The sequence below is a fragment of the Terrapene carolina genome, unplaced genomic scaffold, assembly GCF_002925995.2.
Source record: "Terrapene carolina triunguis isolate 2854851 unplaced genomic scaffold, T_m_triunguis-2.0 Scaffold67, whole genome shotgun sequence".
NCBI classification, from domain to species: domain Eukaryota; kingdom Metazoa; phylum Chordata; order Testudines; family Emydidae; genus Terrapene; species Terrapene triunguis.
In genome coordinates this window covers 18,607,731-18,624,214 of record NW_020664418.1, presented here as the reverse complement: position 1 = coordinate 18,624,214, position 16,484 = coordinate 18,607,731, and the positions used below count along the sequence as shown (strand labels likewise).

Here is a 16,484-nt window from a genome sequence, read left to right as displayed (position 1 = left end):
TCGATAAGAATATCATGCGAGACCGTATCAAATGCCTTACTAAAGTCTAGGTATACCACATCCACAGCTTCTCCTTTATCCACAAGACTCGTTATCCTATCGAAGAAAGCTATCAGATTGGTTTGACACGATTTGTTCTTTACAAATCCATGCTGGCTGTTCCCTATCACCTTACCACCTTCCAAGTGTTTGCAGATGATTTCCTTAATTACTTGCTCCATTATCTTCCCTGGCACAGAAGTTAAACTAACTGGTCTGTAGTTTCCTGGGTTGTTTTTTATTTCCCTTTTTATAGATGGGCACTATATTTGCCCTTTTCCAGTCTTCTGGAATCTCTCCCGTCTCCCATGATTTTCCAAAGATAATAGCTAGAGGCTCAGATACCTCCTCTATTAGCTCCTTGAGTATTCTAGGATGCATTTCATCAGGCCCTGGTGACTTGCAGGCATCTAACTTTTCTAAGTGATTTTTAACTTGTTCTTTTTTTATTTTATCTGCTAAACCTACCCCCTTCCCATTAGCATTCACTATGTTAGGCATTCCTTCAGACTTCTCGGTGAAGACCGAAACAAATGTTTATACAGTGTATAAACTGTACTAGGGTATAGTAGGGTCCTGGATTCTAGGTGCTACCAGAGTACACTAGTATTTTCTCTTTTCTAGAGAGAGATTTCATATTACTATTAGATATACGCTGTACATATGCAACTTCTCCCTGTCATTTGCCAAGAGGACCAAATATATCTTGGCTAGCAGATGGTCTGCTCACTAAGTAGTGAAGAGTAACTCAAAGTAAGTCAGGCTGTCATATAGCTTCACTTGCTATAATTTTTTCCTACTTTTAAATTATGTTTGCTATCCTGCAGGACAACTATATATTTTGTTGCAAATAGAGTTATGAGCTGAACTCACTGAGTGGACCACACCAGCACTGATATCCTCTTCCAATAAAGGTCTGAGGAAAGGAAATGAAGCTTGAGTCTGTCAATGCTGAATTGCCGGAGAATCCCACACAATAGTGTTTATATATACCCACACAAAATAAGTTATCTTAAAATGACCTAAAAGAGGAAAATTAGTAAGGACTCCAAGAGCAGTTACTTTGGTGCTTTCTTTAGGGAGGATTAAGCTATCAGTTCATTCAAGATGTCTAGTCATTAACAGATCTGTACATTTAAGCCATCAGTCATGACATATAGCAATCTTTTTAGAGTGTTTTTTAAAACTAATATTGGTTGAAGGTAAAAAATTAGCATAAGAGGCAGGACAGCTGATAAATGGTCTCTTCTGGAGGCCACTGTTCTAAAAGCTTTCCAAAGTATATGAAAAGGGAGGGTACACTTTATTTAAAAAAAAAAAAAAAAAAAAAAAAAGGCTTCAATAAGCATTGAGTTCACAATTGTGGAAATTAACATGTGCATTTTTAAAAATAGCTCAACTGATCTACAATACCACTAAAGTAAGAAATCTGTGGTACAGTGTGTGTGTATATATAGTTTATAGCTAGAATGGATTTCTGTTTTCATTGTCCTGCATTGGGGATAGTGTTTGACCTATTTAAGGTTATCACTATACCAGTGCTTTTCTGTTTGTAATGGTCTGCAGAATTGTGAGAATAAAAGTAACATTAATATTAATAGTGGATAATAAAGAGTGGACTTTAGATAAAAGCATATCCCTTATTCCAGTTGTTCACCCACTGTGGTATTTTTTTTTTCTGCTTAATTGTCAGGAGCATCCTGCAATTTCATCATTATTCCTACCCTGCATAATTAAATGCAGGGAATACATTGGCACCAAGAGCCAGAGCTCCAAGCTAACTGCCTGAGTAACTTTTAGAATTCATGTTTTCCTCTCATCCTTATTACATAGCTGGCCTAGACATGTCAGACTCAAATGTAATGTGTAAATCTTGAATCTTATTTCCAACCACTTAACTTCTAGAAGTCAATACTTAATTCTGTTAATAAGTGAATCATGTATGGAACTCAGTTTGTGGTGGTGTCATTTTTTTCTCCTTTATAAATGCATGCTTTCACTCACTCCCATTCCTTCCCTTGAGAACCTTGTCTCCAATTCTAAGCCCTCCCCTGAAATTCCACTTTCCTTTTGGTCCCTGAGAATTCAAGTTCTCTCAATCAAGGATTTCTGTTGCCTTAAAAAATAGACTCTGACCATCACTCAACTTGTATCCATGTCTGATTAGCCCAACTGTCAAACATAGCATGGCACAAACAAGCCAAAGTGGTTTTTGGCTGTGGGATCAGGAGCTGGGTTGGCTGGGAACCCATGCGCAAAGCATTGGCAGGGACAAAAGAAAATGGAGCTTTGAATTTTCTGTTACAAGCTAACTTTTGAGCTTTTCCACCTTGAATGGTGCTCCTGAAAGGCTAGATTCTAACCACAGCACAAAACTTGATACTATGACACATGCTGCATGTTTGAATTTGGACTCTGGCCCGGAGTCTTTGAAAAGCAGTGTGATGTACAGCAGTGATCTGCCTCAGCAGAAGAGCTGCTCAACAGCAGAAGATGGGGTGAAGAATGCTGACCTAAACACCAGATTATAAAACATGACTATTGCCAAATGAGAGAGTATCCATTGCACACTTAGTGCCTTTGATATAATTTTTAATATTGCATATTTTGTAGACCATTGTTACTAAACATGTTAGACCATTCAATCTAGTTTGTCTCTAATGTTCCCTTCTCCTTGGTTTCAGGCATTCTTCACACTTGCACGGGATATAATGACAAAACTCAACAGAAAAATGGTTTGTACCTTTTACTTTGCAATACATTAACTTTTATGCATGGTGCAGGCTGTTACAAGGACAGAGTTAAAACACTTCAGTTTTATACTTCTAGGAAAACCCACTGTTTTTACGGTAATCTAACCAGCAGCTTTGTGACTGGCAAAAGAAGCAGTCTCTGCATAGACTTGTGATTACAAGTGAAGGCAGGCAATGCTGCTCTTACTGTTCAGCACTTGTGATTAAATTCTCTTCAAAACTATGTAGAGAACATCAAAGTTGCACAGAAACTTTCTGTAAATGAGAAATGCCAGAGTTAAGGTTCCACTCTGCCCCCTTGTGTGCATTCATTATAGCAGTCTTTATTGTATGATCACACATTTCTCAGATACAACTCATTTGCTCTTTCTGTTGCTAAGACTAGGGGACTATGCAAAATATTTTACATTGTACAAGTTTCTACTATGGTGCTATTCTTACAAATAGCATTTTTTTTCCCTTCAGGAAGTGTTCAATTTCCTTCTCATACACAAAAGTGGCTGACCCTCTTTTGCTCACTTTCAAAAAATAAAGAACACCTTCAGGCCTGAAAAACTTTGTTTAAAAAAAAAAAAAACTTTTTGCAAAGCTACATGCATTTGACAATGAGGTATTTAACATGGAAAATGTTTAACCTTAAAGTTTCAGCTATAGTTTGCTTTAATGACTCTTGAACATGAGAGGCTTGGGAATTGACCCTAAATTTACATGATCAGTAAGAAGTGGCCCTCTCTATATGTGAGGGACAAGATACATAGAACAATGATTAGTCATCATTACCTATTTCTAAAAATTTGGACAAGCCTTATGGGTAAACTACTTAAGTGACAAAATACTGAAAATTGAAATAATGAGTGGACAAGAATTTAGCTATGCAAATCCTATTAATGTTATGCAAACCCTTTTTGCAAACTTTGTTCCTCAGATATCTTCCCTTGTTAAATAAAACTTCAGAACAAAAAATGTTTGTGTGATAAATTCTGTGGATCCCATAGCAGTCTACATCTTGTGTACAGATTACATAGGAGATCTCTTTACCAGGGCCGGCTCCAGGGTTTTTGCTGCCCCAAGCAGCCCAAAAAAAAAAAAGTCGCGATTTGCAACACTTCAGCGGCAGCTCTACCGTCGCTGCTTCATTCTTCGGCGGCAGGTCCTTCGCTCCGAGAGGGAGTGAGGGACCTGCCACCGAATTGCCGCCAAAGAGCCGGACATGCCACCCCCCCTCTGTTGGTCGCCCCAAGCACCTGCTTGCTGAGCTGGTGCCTGGAGCCGGCCCTGCTCTTTACCCACCATTAAACAACCATCTCCTGCTAAGAGGTGCATAGTACTTGTTGAATTTATATTTATAAATCTTAGAACACAAAGTGAACACTTAGACTTTAAAAATCCTAAAATTGTGCTGCAGGTTTCTCATAAATCATAAAGGTGGTCCTTACCCCACTAAACTGTCTTACGAACTCAGTTGGCTATTCTTTCAGGCTGGGATTTCCATATGGATGCATTAATAATGTGGTAATTTGAGTTTCCAAACTATCCAGCTCCCAAGAGATTAATTGTCAATTACCCAGTAAAACTGCCCCTCTGCTTACAAATATTTCACTTATGCTTTGGAGGCTGGGGAGTGAAGGAGAAAGGGGAATGCTGAGGTTGCTTTTCTCCATTCATAACATAGTTGCTTTGTTTTTTCAGAATGACAACAGTTCACCAGGGGCTGGTGGGCCAGTGAAAATAACTGAAAATCGATCGAAGAAGAGCAGCTTCTTTCGATGCACGCTACTTTGATGAACTCCTAATGATAGACTGCAGCATACTTAGAAGAACCTTTTCTGCTTCTTTGAAAGCACAGGGTCACAAAGCCTCAGAAATAATACCACCAAGCTGCTGCTGAGAGCTTCAATGAACGTTGACTGCGTTAAACAAAATACCAAGTGGATTTTGCTCACTAAGTCCATCGACCTGTCAGGCTCCTTTTTCTCAAATGTGGAAGCAATGAAGTGGAGACACACAAATGCAGGACTTAATTTTCTTCATTACTTTCTGTTTTAATGTCTGTTGCAAAAGCTGCTACATTTCTTTTAACTTTGCACATACATATTAGCCTTTTTATTGCCTGTTACCGCACAATCTAACACCTGTGTTTGCACAGTTTATTGTCCTGTAAGTAAGTTCTTTAACAGATTTGTGCATTCTTTTTACAAATGTATTTTAAAAAGCCAGAAGGAATAGATTAAATCACATCTCCAGTAGTCTTTGCTCTACACACGTGATCATGTCTGCCATATGGATATGTTTAACATAATGGGGCTTATTAAAACAAATTGGCATTTAAGAACTTGTATAGGTTTTTATTCAGTTTTTCTCACAAATGCACAAATCCGTTCATACAGAAACTACTGCGTCTTGTATTCTGAATGTAGGATGTTTCTTTTTTACTGGTTTTTACCAAACTTAAGAGAATCTTTTTAGAGCAGAGTTGTCTTCTAAATAGATGTAGTTTTTGTCTCATTTGTTGAATGCACCCTTAAAGCATGTGAATGAACCCCAGTGGTCATTCATTTTTCACCTAGTTTTCTTCTGTTAGCCCAACTCATCTGCTCCTTTTTTGTTCTTGTTTCTGATGACACTTGAGTTGAAATTTTCAACATAACACAGGTGGGCATCCTAGCTATCACTTAAGTGACTTGTGGTAGCTAAGCTGAATGAGGGTATACAAAACTCCTGGATTCTGTTCTCCAGTGTATGAAGAGTAATTAGTGATGCTGAGGATGTTTGCTTCACACCTCTAAACCTTGACCCTAGCTTCCTGTGTAGTCACTATAGTTAAGTCCCATCAGTAAAGAAAATGGCACACCAAGGCTTATAATGCAGTATTATGCAGCTGATACTGAATATGTAAAGCCTTCAGTCTGCACAGGCAATTATAGAAGTTAATCATCAGAAACTGGTGCAGTGATTTAGGCTGCTACAAGCCAAGTTGAAACTTAATTGCCTTTCTCACTTCTCTGAACACCTGCAACCTAGTTTATGTATTTTATCACTTGCTTATTTGTTTTTCAAAGATCTCTCTCCATGAATGATTAAAATTGGTGCTTTAGTTTGTTGTGTCAAACTTGACCATTGTTAGCTTTAACTACAAATTTAACAGAGTCCACCACTTTGGTTATAAGGTGCAGATGGATTGTCTTGTTGACAAACTGCTAACTTTTCTGACATGTCTGCTTGTTTCACTACAGTCACTTAACTTTGTGGTAACAACCAATCCACTGGTTAATATGTTAATGTTTCACTCTGCTTCAGTTTGGGATGTCTGGTATTGAATTTGTCATCTTGGGGTCTCTCAAATATTTTGAAACTAATTCAGTGGCTTTCTACACATTCTCCCCACACCGCTACTTAATTACAGTTAAAGTGATCCTTGTAATTAGATTGTGAATCACAATCTCCTATTCTTACTGAACTAGTAAGAATATTTGAGGTAGCAAGAATGTTCAAAACAAAAACAACCCTAGCTGCTCTGGCCTACACTTTGCATTTTTCTGGGACAGGCTAATGCAGTTAAGTTTTCTGTATGATAACAAAGTGCTTTCTATACAGCAACTGTTATGACTTCAGTTATGAATGTTGTTAATTTTCAGTAATTTACCTCTGACTTATTTGGTGTCCTAACACATAGATTTGTATCTTGGGGTTGTCTGCAAACCAAAACTGACATGTTCTGTGGTTGGCAACTTTTACAAAATGCTTTGCTTATGTTGTATTTCCTCTGTCTTCTTTCTATTTGGTTCTGTGTATAAACAAGATTAGTCTCCATGAACTTCCTTTTGAAAGAGCCTGTAAGTGAGAGTCTATAAAGTGCTTCTTGACGCAGCAGCAAATTGGGGTATCTGCTCTGTTGTATTAAAAAGAAAAAAAGAAAAAAATCCTTGCTATTTTCTTACATTTAGCTATGCTAAACTGTACATAAATTTGAGGTAAGACCATAGGAAATTCACTTTATGCATGATAAAATGATACAGTAAATATTTCACTTTGCTTAATGTTCATATAATGCTCATCTTTCTCTATTTGTAGAAGGACTTAGTGACAGATAATTTTGTCTGTCCCCTGCTGAAACTGAAGAAATCCAGTTTCATGTGAAAACATTATGGTCTTATGGATAAGGTAAAACAGATTTTTTTTGCAGCAGTATTAAGTGGTTGAAGGGCCGCACTTTATCAGTATATTAACTTTTGATAATGGTCAACATAGACCTCTTTACTCATACAGTCTGTTGTCAGACATTGAAAAATGTGCTGTATTTTAGCATGTAAATCAGCTGATTATGTTTCACTGGGAACTTTTTCTAGCTATATTTTGCTTTAGGCAAGCAGACAAATAATAACTGTTATATCTGAGCATCAGTTGCTGGGTGCTGCAGGTTTTCCGAATACCAGTATGATTGTTTTGTGCAGTCTTTTTTGTTGTAACTTTACTCAAGACTATAATCTTAATTTTGAAAGACTCTTTAACTATACCTCAGTTGACTAATATTCTAATATCCATTAAAACAAAAGTGATCCAATTATTATTCATTATACAAAGCAGAAAATGTGCAGCCTGCCTTGCTCTAAAGACCTCCATTAGTCTTTAAGGAAAGGCAGGCATTTCTTTGGGTTTTGTTAGGAATAGAAGCTACTTGCTATCAAGTTGGGGTTTTTCCCCCCACAATTCTCTTCTTCCCTCCCAGTTTGTGCAGTGTGTTCTGTTTTTTTTATAAATGGTGAGAAAATAGAACCTGAAAATATATGGTCTCAATGCTTCTTTTTCTATAGCTTTCAATCCTGTGATCAGCAAAACATGCACATAAAATGCTTAGTTCTTGTTGAGAAGACATAGAATACTTGATTTAGGTTTAGTTATTCAATCTCTTGAAGTTTAATTAATGTTAAAACTTCGAAACCACATATTAAATGTAATGCAATTTACCTTTATTGAATGTGGGGGTTTCTACAGTACTAGTCAAGGTTTTTGAAAAGTGCAGTTTTATAAATGGGGTATTTCCTGTCACAAGTGCATTTCCTCTTTGTCTTTTGTTTGTCAAGTGAAATCACATTATTTTCACAAGCCAAAAGTGGAGGGGGTGTATTTTTGAGGGGGTGGGGGGAGGGAAATTCTGAGAAGAACTCTTGGTGGGTAACAACTTGGAAGATACATCAGTAGTATATAACATGCATAAATGTGTTGCTAATTTGTGGCAATGCATCGATCATCTGATTATGTAATCAAGTGAAATTTGCCATGTTAAAGTTTAAGAACAAGCTACAGATACTGGCTCCTTCCCTCTACTGCCCCCAAGCTGCTTGTGCCACATTACTCTTATTAATATACTTTGTATTTCAAAATGCCATGTAAAGGCAGGACTTCTCACTTTTTCTTTGTTTCCAGTGAATTTAATTGTGTTAGTGCATTCCTATGGCCTTATAAACATATATTTTGCAAATGACACTTTTACTTGGGATTACAATTATTTTAATGCAATATACAGTTACTAAATTCAGACTAAAAAGCACGGCCCTAAAGAAAATGCTTAATTTTCAAATAGAATTGTTCTACCATGTGTGTGTTTAAGCACATTTTATCACTGCTCCAAAGGCGTAATGTGAAAATCCTGCAGATAAAGTGAACTTGTCATGTTAACTTGTAAACTTAATCATTAATTGTGTACTGATACTGTGTTAAAAAAGAATGGTTTTATTATTCCATGTGAACTTTTTTTACAATAATGTGCATCTCAAATAAAATTACGTAATGAAAAATATTCAGCTTCTTCTATGAAGTAACTCCATGTAATCAATCTTATGCAAGTTGCATTTCCACTCTATTCTAACACATGATTATGTTGGGGAGGGTCCAACATAACTCATGCCTGAGGTTTTGTTTAACTTCAATAAACTTCCTGAATAGCTTGCTTGCTTGCTTCTGAAATTGACTCTTTTGGGAGTAGCTTCTTCAAGAACTTCTATCCCTATATACTAATTCCTTCTGCATCAGAACAAGGGGAAGTTTTAAGGTGATTACTAGGAGGGAACACTTGAATATCTTAAAGATACGTGTTAAGGAGTGGGAATACTCTCCCAAAGCATGTGTTGAAAGCAAGACTAGACAAACACTAGTAGATGTAAAGTGGGGTGCAATCCTGCATTACCAGAGAGACAAGTGGGGTGGGGAAGAAGTGGAAAGTATTGGGCCATCTAGTCAATCTCTAACATCTGTGATTAAATAAGCTTATGGGGGGGGGGGGGGAGGAGTCTTTCATTCTCCAATAGACTTTGGCATTCTGAGGCACATACAATTGACTGCCCCCAGCAAATACTAGGACTGCCCAGGCTAATTCAAATGCTAAATGAGTATTGAGGTGTCTGACAAAAGTAATTGCTAACAATTGCATTACTAGCAGTACCAAACTTGGCAATTAATACAGTTAACTTTTTCACCCATATCTAAGCAATGCACTTGTAATTTTAAACAGGGACTATTTGGGAAAGGATTGAATCTATTGCATCAAAATGGGAAAATGAACAAACAAAAGACATCTTGTCTTAACACTTTTCTATAATATCAGTATCCTTTATTTTAAAACTATCTTCCCCAGAAGTCATCACCGTTACTTCTGGTCTCCAAACTTAAAACCTCTACTGAATTCAGAGTCTGCCAATGGCCTCATAACATACCCACTTATCTAACTTTTCTGCCTCCCAGCAGGGTGGATTTGATTTACCGTATATACTCGTTCATTAGCCCGTTTGTTTATAAGCCAACCCCCCAAGATAAGATGGTTAGGTAAAAATAGCAAAAACTGAATGACCTTTCATAAGCCGACCCTATATTTCAGGGGTTGGCAAACTTTGGCTCCTGGCCCGTTAAGGTAAGCCTCTAGCGGGCCTGGACATCTTGTTTACCTGGAGCGTTCACAGGCACGGAGCCCCTCAGCTCCCAGTGGCCACGGTTTGAAATTCAATTCAATGATTCCATAGAGTTAAAAATCATCAAATTTTGGTGTAGACCCGTTTATAAGCCAACCCCTGCTCTTTGATGCGTCACGTTTTTACCAAAAATATTCAGCTTATGAATGAGTATATACGGTAAATCAGTTTAGTGATTGAAATCATGATTTCAATCACTCAGGAAGACTTGATTTAATCATGGATTTGTACATAAAAGTGCGTTCTTCTTGGTTGTTATAACCTTAAGACACATTCTCCACAACTCAGAGATAGATGTTGGTTTCATTTTTAGAAGGTACACTACATTTTTAAAGTGATTTATTTTGAAACTTTTCAGATTAGTTTTACAGCTATATCAGAAAATGAATGATTGGTTATTTCATTTGCCAAAAGTAATTGAAGCAGATAGTTCACCTCCCAATGACTTCATAAATATCTCCAATTCCACAGGTTAATCATTAATATTTGGAGGATTTTCTTGCCATGCTGTATTAGGAGGAGAACATCACCAGACAGACATGTAAATTGTTTTATTTAACTAAAACAACATTATGTATTCTGGATTATTTCTTCAATTGCAAACATAAAATATTTTAACAAAACAAGCATATGAATTTTTGCATTTAGTTAAAAATTGAAGTTTTTTAAAATCAGGGTGGTTTTTTTTCTTAAAATTGTTTAACTAAAACAGTTAAATGAAATATTTAAAAAAAACAAAAATTAAATGGACTATGACAGCCAGGTCAACATGAGAAACTTAAAATATTGGCTTCTGCAGCTAACAGTCGTCTTCACCTTCATTTTCCTGTTTGTTCATAATCTGGAAAAGAAAAACAAGCTTTCCTGCTTTTTCAGGTCCCATAGGATTTCTCAATTTGGAATGAATTAGTCCACAGGAAGAAAATATTCTTGCTACACCGGCAGAAGAAGTTACTGCTGTTAAAAGTGAGATTATCACTTCAACAGTCTCTGAATCCAAGTGCTTAAGTGACTGCCACCAATTCACTGGTGTGACTTTCTTTAAAACATCATCAAACATATATTTCTTGAATGGTTCACTCTTATTTCAGAAGTTTATTATAGTTGGCATCATGGAGGGATGATTGCTGGATGTCCATATCATAGCCAACTCCTCTTCTTCAGCAGTTAAGGCTTGACCCTGATGTAACGGGTTAGATCACAGAACCCCCCTTGGGAGCCGTCGCCTGATGTGCCAAGACTGCTTCTGCCCCGGTTTTCCTGCCTTGTCAGCTTAGGACTTCAGTGCCCTGCCTGGTTTGAGCCAGATTCGCTAGCCTGCTGCAAACCCAGACCCAGGTCTGAATCACATCCCCTAACAGCTGTAGGCTTACGTGAAAGCAGCTAACAGAAGCGTTCTTGACTTTAACACTCAGATGCCGAACTCCCAATGGGGTCTAAACCCAAATAAATCCATTTTACCCTGTATAAAGCTTGTACAGGGTAAACTCATAAATTGTTCGCCCTCTATAACACTGATAGAGATATGCACAGCTGTTTGCCCACCCAGGTTTTAACACATACTCTGGGTTAATTAATAAGTAAAAAGTAATTTTATTAAATACAGAAAGTAGGATTTAAGTGGTTTCAAGACAAAACAAAGTAAGTCAGCAAGCAAAATAAAATAAAATGTGCAAATCTATGTCTAATCAAACTGAATACAGATAAGATCCTCACCAGTTCCAGAATGCTTCCTTTTACAGACTAATCTGTTAGTCTGGGTCCAGCAATCACTCACACCCCTTGCAGTCGCTGTCCTTTGTTCCAGTTTCTTTCAGGTATCTTTGGGGGTGGAGAGGCTCTCTCTTTAGCCAGCTGAAGACCAAATGGAGTGGTCTCCCCTGCCTTAAATAGACTTTCTCTTGTGGGTGGAGACCCCCTCCTCTCTCCTATGCAAAGTCCAGCTACAAAATGGAGTGTTGGAGTCACCTGGGCAAGTCACATCCCCATGCATGACTGAGTTCCTTACCAGCCAAGCCACATTCCTAGGAAAGCCTAGATGTGGATTGGTGTCTCTAAGTTCATTGTTGGCTTAAGTGTTTCTTGAGTGGGCACTTACTGAGAATAGTCTTTTCTCAGGAAGCTGACCAACTGCTTCACTACAGCCTACTTAGAATCAAACAAGTATGCAGCCAATATTTATAACTTTAAATACAAAAATGATACATGCATACAAATAGGATTAATAGGTTCAGTAGATCATAACCTTTACAGAGATATGTTACATGGCATATGCAGCATAAAACACATTCTAGTTACGTTATATACATACACATAAGAATATTTCCATAAAGCCTTATGGGGGGCACCGACCGTCACACCTGGTACCTAGTATTGAGAATATTTGCAAGAAAATGAGCCGAAGATAGTGCTTGTCCCATTTGGTTTTTAATGCTTGTAATTTAACTCCGTCATTGCATATTTCTCTTTTTAAGATCTCACTCAGTTCCTTCCAAATCTCAGTGTCAGCAACAAAACAGCTATTTCCCTGTCCCTCCCTTTTCACATTTATCTCCAGACTTCTTCTCCTTGTCCAGCTCTATTCCGCCCCAAACAATAGTCTAGTCATTGAACTTTTTGAAACTTTGCACTGTTAGAGAGAGGTAAAAGATTGACTGAGTACACAAATTTGCAGAGGGACAATAGGGTTGAGGTCTGTTATTTCTCACGTCTATATATATATATAATTTATTTAAAAACACTTTTGCTGTTAACAAGCATGTTACTCGGGAGATACACATCCACAATTTGAGAATTGCAAAATTAAGCATCTCTGATGGTATCTTCTAGACTAAGCACTGAGTCCCAAAGATTAACCTAAATAATTATACAGAAGCCTCTGGAACCCCATAAGATTGGGTCCCTAATCCATGAACTATCAGAACTCATTTACACAACTTTTCTTAAACATTACATGAATATATTGTCTCATACTATAGAATTAGAATTTATAATCCCTATTCCATGATGAGATATCTTTGAGCTATAATGTATCTTTATCTTTAGATAGGTTTTTTTTCCTCAAAGCATTTTATCATTGATTTTTATCCACCCTGCCTCCCAGTTTGATTCTCACTTGGACACAGTGCTAATACATATCACTACTACATCTTTACCATTGAATGCAACTAGTGCCTAAACAATTGCTAAAATCTTCCTTCTATATGTCCTTTGGCATAGCATAACACAAGAAGATATCCAACCTCTTCATTCTGAGAACTACTTCATAAGAGCTCCTGTCATTGACCACCACCTTCTTGTCCCCATTGCTCGTTCACACTATTACTTTTTGTGAATCACCTAAAGACTGGTTAGAGAACTGCAGACTTGGGGCCAGGTTTTTTAGATGTGCTGATAACTTGCACCTCCTGATTTGAACTGGTTTTTGATACTCAGCATGTCTGATAATTGAGCCCTTTATCTCAAGTCTTGGAGATATAATAATTGTTCATTTTCCCCCTACAACAGCATCTTATTTTGTGTATATTCAATTATTCTAGTCTCTTCCCTCCATCTCCAATAGAAACTTTTACCCTTCATTTAAAGAAAATGGTGCTTTTATTAAAATTTGTGTAAATTCTCATCTTTATTTGGGTAAAATTAGTTTCAATATAGTGCCTCATCTGTCCCAAAAAAGATGACGTCTTTGAGTAGTGTCCCTATGGATGCTCCACTGTAGGTGTGTTTGCATCCCCGTGCCGCTGATCAGAGACCTTTGGTAGCAGTCTGTCCTGCCTGCACATGTGCTGCTCCCCGCCTGCCACGAGACTAGCCAGCGCATGCAGACAATCCCTCCTTAGTTCCTTCTGAATCGGCCCTGGCTAGAGACAGAGTTATAGCTGTCCGTAGAGTAACTCTTTTTAGAATAGTTAATTTTAGCTTCTCTTGAAGCTTTTTCTTTGTTACTTCATTTGTATTTTTATTTGGCTGTGCCTGGAAAAAAGAAAGGGTTTGTCTTCCACCAACCCTGTTGGGGGTGATTTCTCCCCCCCCCCCCCCCCCCCGGACAAGAGTATGCTCAGCTTCAAAAAGTGCTTCGTTGCAAGGAATCTATCCCAGTGACTGCTTGACACTTGCAGTGTGTTCGCTGCCTGGGAGAGTACATTTCACAAAAGTGTGCCTTGCATCAGCAACTGAAGCCCAGATCCAGGAAAGACAGAGCGCTAGGATTCAAAATCCTACTCCTAGAGTCAGCCCTTCAACTGCTGGAGTCCCGACAAGAACCCTCACCACAACCCTCTACTTTGAAGGGCGGTGAGCCCAGGGAGACAAGCCACTAATAAAAGGTCTGTTAGTCCCTGTAGTGAGCCAAAATGTTCCTCGGGTCCATCGGTACTGACAGCACCTTTTATTGAGCAAATTCCTGATTTTTCACAAGGATCAATTCAAGGCCATTGTCAACAAGGGCCAACTGGTGGCTAAAACATCCTTTCAGTCCACGCTAGATGCAGATGACACAGCGGCATGCTTGATTTCCACGGCCATAATGATTAGATGGGCTTCCTGGCTTCATTTATCCAGCTTCCCTAAAGAGGTCCAAATTACAGTGGAAGACCTTCCTTTTGAAGGGACGAAGTTATTTGCTGAGAAGACTGATGCATCCTTTCACACGTTGAAGGATTGTAGGGCAACTCTTCAATCCCTCAAGATCTATACTCCTGCCTACAAAAGAAAGTACATCACAATGCACATCTCCATACTTGTCGCATAGATCTTATGAGCTACAGAGGAAGAAGCCTAGGTTCCCCAGATGAAAGCAGTCAGGATCCCCGCCAACTTCCTCTCAGCCCTCCACCTCGAAACAGTAGTTTTTGATGGGTTGGTCGGGTGCCTGTAGAACATTCTCCTTGCCATCTCATGCTGGAAAACCCCACCCATCTCTTCGGAGATAGTCTTACCCAATTCTGCAGCACCTGGGAACAGATAACCTCTGACAAGTGGGTGCTGGAGATCATCCAGGATGGATACATCATCCATTTCTCCTCCCTCCCTTCTCCCAAACACTCTTCCCTGTTCCTCTTCAGGGACCCTTCTCATGAGAGTCTGCTACATCAGGAGGGCTACTGGGCTGCGCTCCCCTGGGCCGCTCCCACAGGCACCCCCGAGCCACCCCCCCCCCTCCAAGATTTAGTCGGGGTATATAGTAGAAGTCATGGACAGGCTCAGCGTAGGAGCCTTAGAGCCTGTGCCCGCACATCTTAGAGACTAACGCTTCTACTCTCACTACTTTTCTAATACCAAAGAAAAAGGGAGACCCACACTGGACCTCAGAGCGCTCAACAGATATATCAAGGCACAGAAGTTCAAGATGGTCACCCTATCAATGATTATTCCAGCATTAGAGAAAGGAGATTGGTTCTCGGCCCTCGACCTCCAAAACCTCCGAATTTCCATCATACCGAGTCACAGGCGTTACCTCAGATTCATGCTAGACCAAGACCACTATCAGTACAGAGTACTCCCTTTTTGGCCTCTCATCGGCCACCAGGTCGTTCTCCAAGGTCCTTTCAGTAGTGGCGGCCCACTTATGCTCTCAGGGCATCATGATTTATCCTTACCTGGATGACTGCCTTCTTGGGGCATGTTCTTTCACCAGAAGCCAGCAAGTCACCCAGGCTACACTGAATCTGGGCCTACAAATCAACGCACAAAAATTGACATTAACACTAGTACAAAGACTAGAATTCATAGGAGCTAACCTCAACTCCATCCAGGCAAAAGTGCTCTTCCCACATCACAGGTTCCTCAGCCTCTCCACACTGTTGGAGATAGTACAATCAGCACCCAAATTTTGGCCAGACACTGCCTCCAATTCTTGGGGCATATGGCCACTGGCACATCAGTCATAGCTTGTGCCAGACTACACATGAGATGTCTCCAAGCCTGGTTGTTCTGTTTGCAGGCCGAACAGAGACCACATAAACAAATTATTATTGATGCCCACCAAGGTCAATCAGTCCTTGGACTGGTGGAAAGATCCAGTGAACATATGTACGGGAATCCCATTTGTTCATCGTCCCCCCATTGTTACTCTTGCCACCAATGCATCCCTCATAGGATGGAGTGTGCATCTCAATGGTCTCACAGTGAAGATAAATGTTTGCTATCCGAGTTGTGCCTTCACATCAACCTGCTCAAACTCAGAACAGTCAAATGCGTGTGCTCTCTTTCCCCCCCGCTGATCAGACACACACGCAAAAGTCATGACTGACAATGTGGCCTGGCCTGCATGTATTACATAAACCAGGGAGGCACCAGATCACATTCCCTGTGCATGGAAGCACTAAAGTTATGGAACTGGTGCATTTCCCACAATATCTTAATATCAGCAGCCTCCCTGCCGGGAGTATGCAACAAGACAGCGGACAATCTCAACCCCAAGTTACCATTCAACCATGAATGGGATATAAATTTGATTTTACTACATGACATATTCCAGCAATGTGGGGACACTGACAGTAGACTTGTTTTGCTACTTATCAGAACAAGAAATGTCCTCAGTACTGCTGCTCCAGACCAGGGATTGGACAACACTCCATGGGGGACACTCTCCTCCTCCCGTGGGACAAGAGTCTTCTTTACACTTCTTCCCCCCCTTCCCTCTAATTCTGAAAGTCCTGTTGAAAGTGAAAAGAGAGAAAGCAAACATCATACTGATTTGCTCCCACCTGGCCCAGGCAGATACGGTACC

The 16,484-nt window shown here is 39.4% G+C and overlaps 1 protein-coding gene across 2 annotated transcripts in view; it reads left to right on the top strand.

The window, feature by feature from the left end:
- RAB8B (RAB8B, member RAS oncogene family) overlaps nt 1-8,591 on the top strand; it is a 42,454-nt gene extending 33,863 nt beyond the window's left edge. For both annotated transcript variants that reach the window (XM_024208686.3, XM_024208687.3), the window contains exons 7-8: nt 2,724-2,774; nt 4,482-8,591. In XM_024208686.3, the coding sequence (XP_024064454.1) occupies nt 2,724-2,774; nt 4,482-4,574 (144 nt within the window). In that variant the 3' untranslated portion in view covers nt 4,575-8,591. The remainder of the gene's footprint in view (nt 1-2,723; nt 2,775-4,481) is intronic.
- Nucleotides 8,592-16,484: the final 7,893 nt, after the last annotated feature.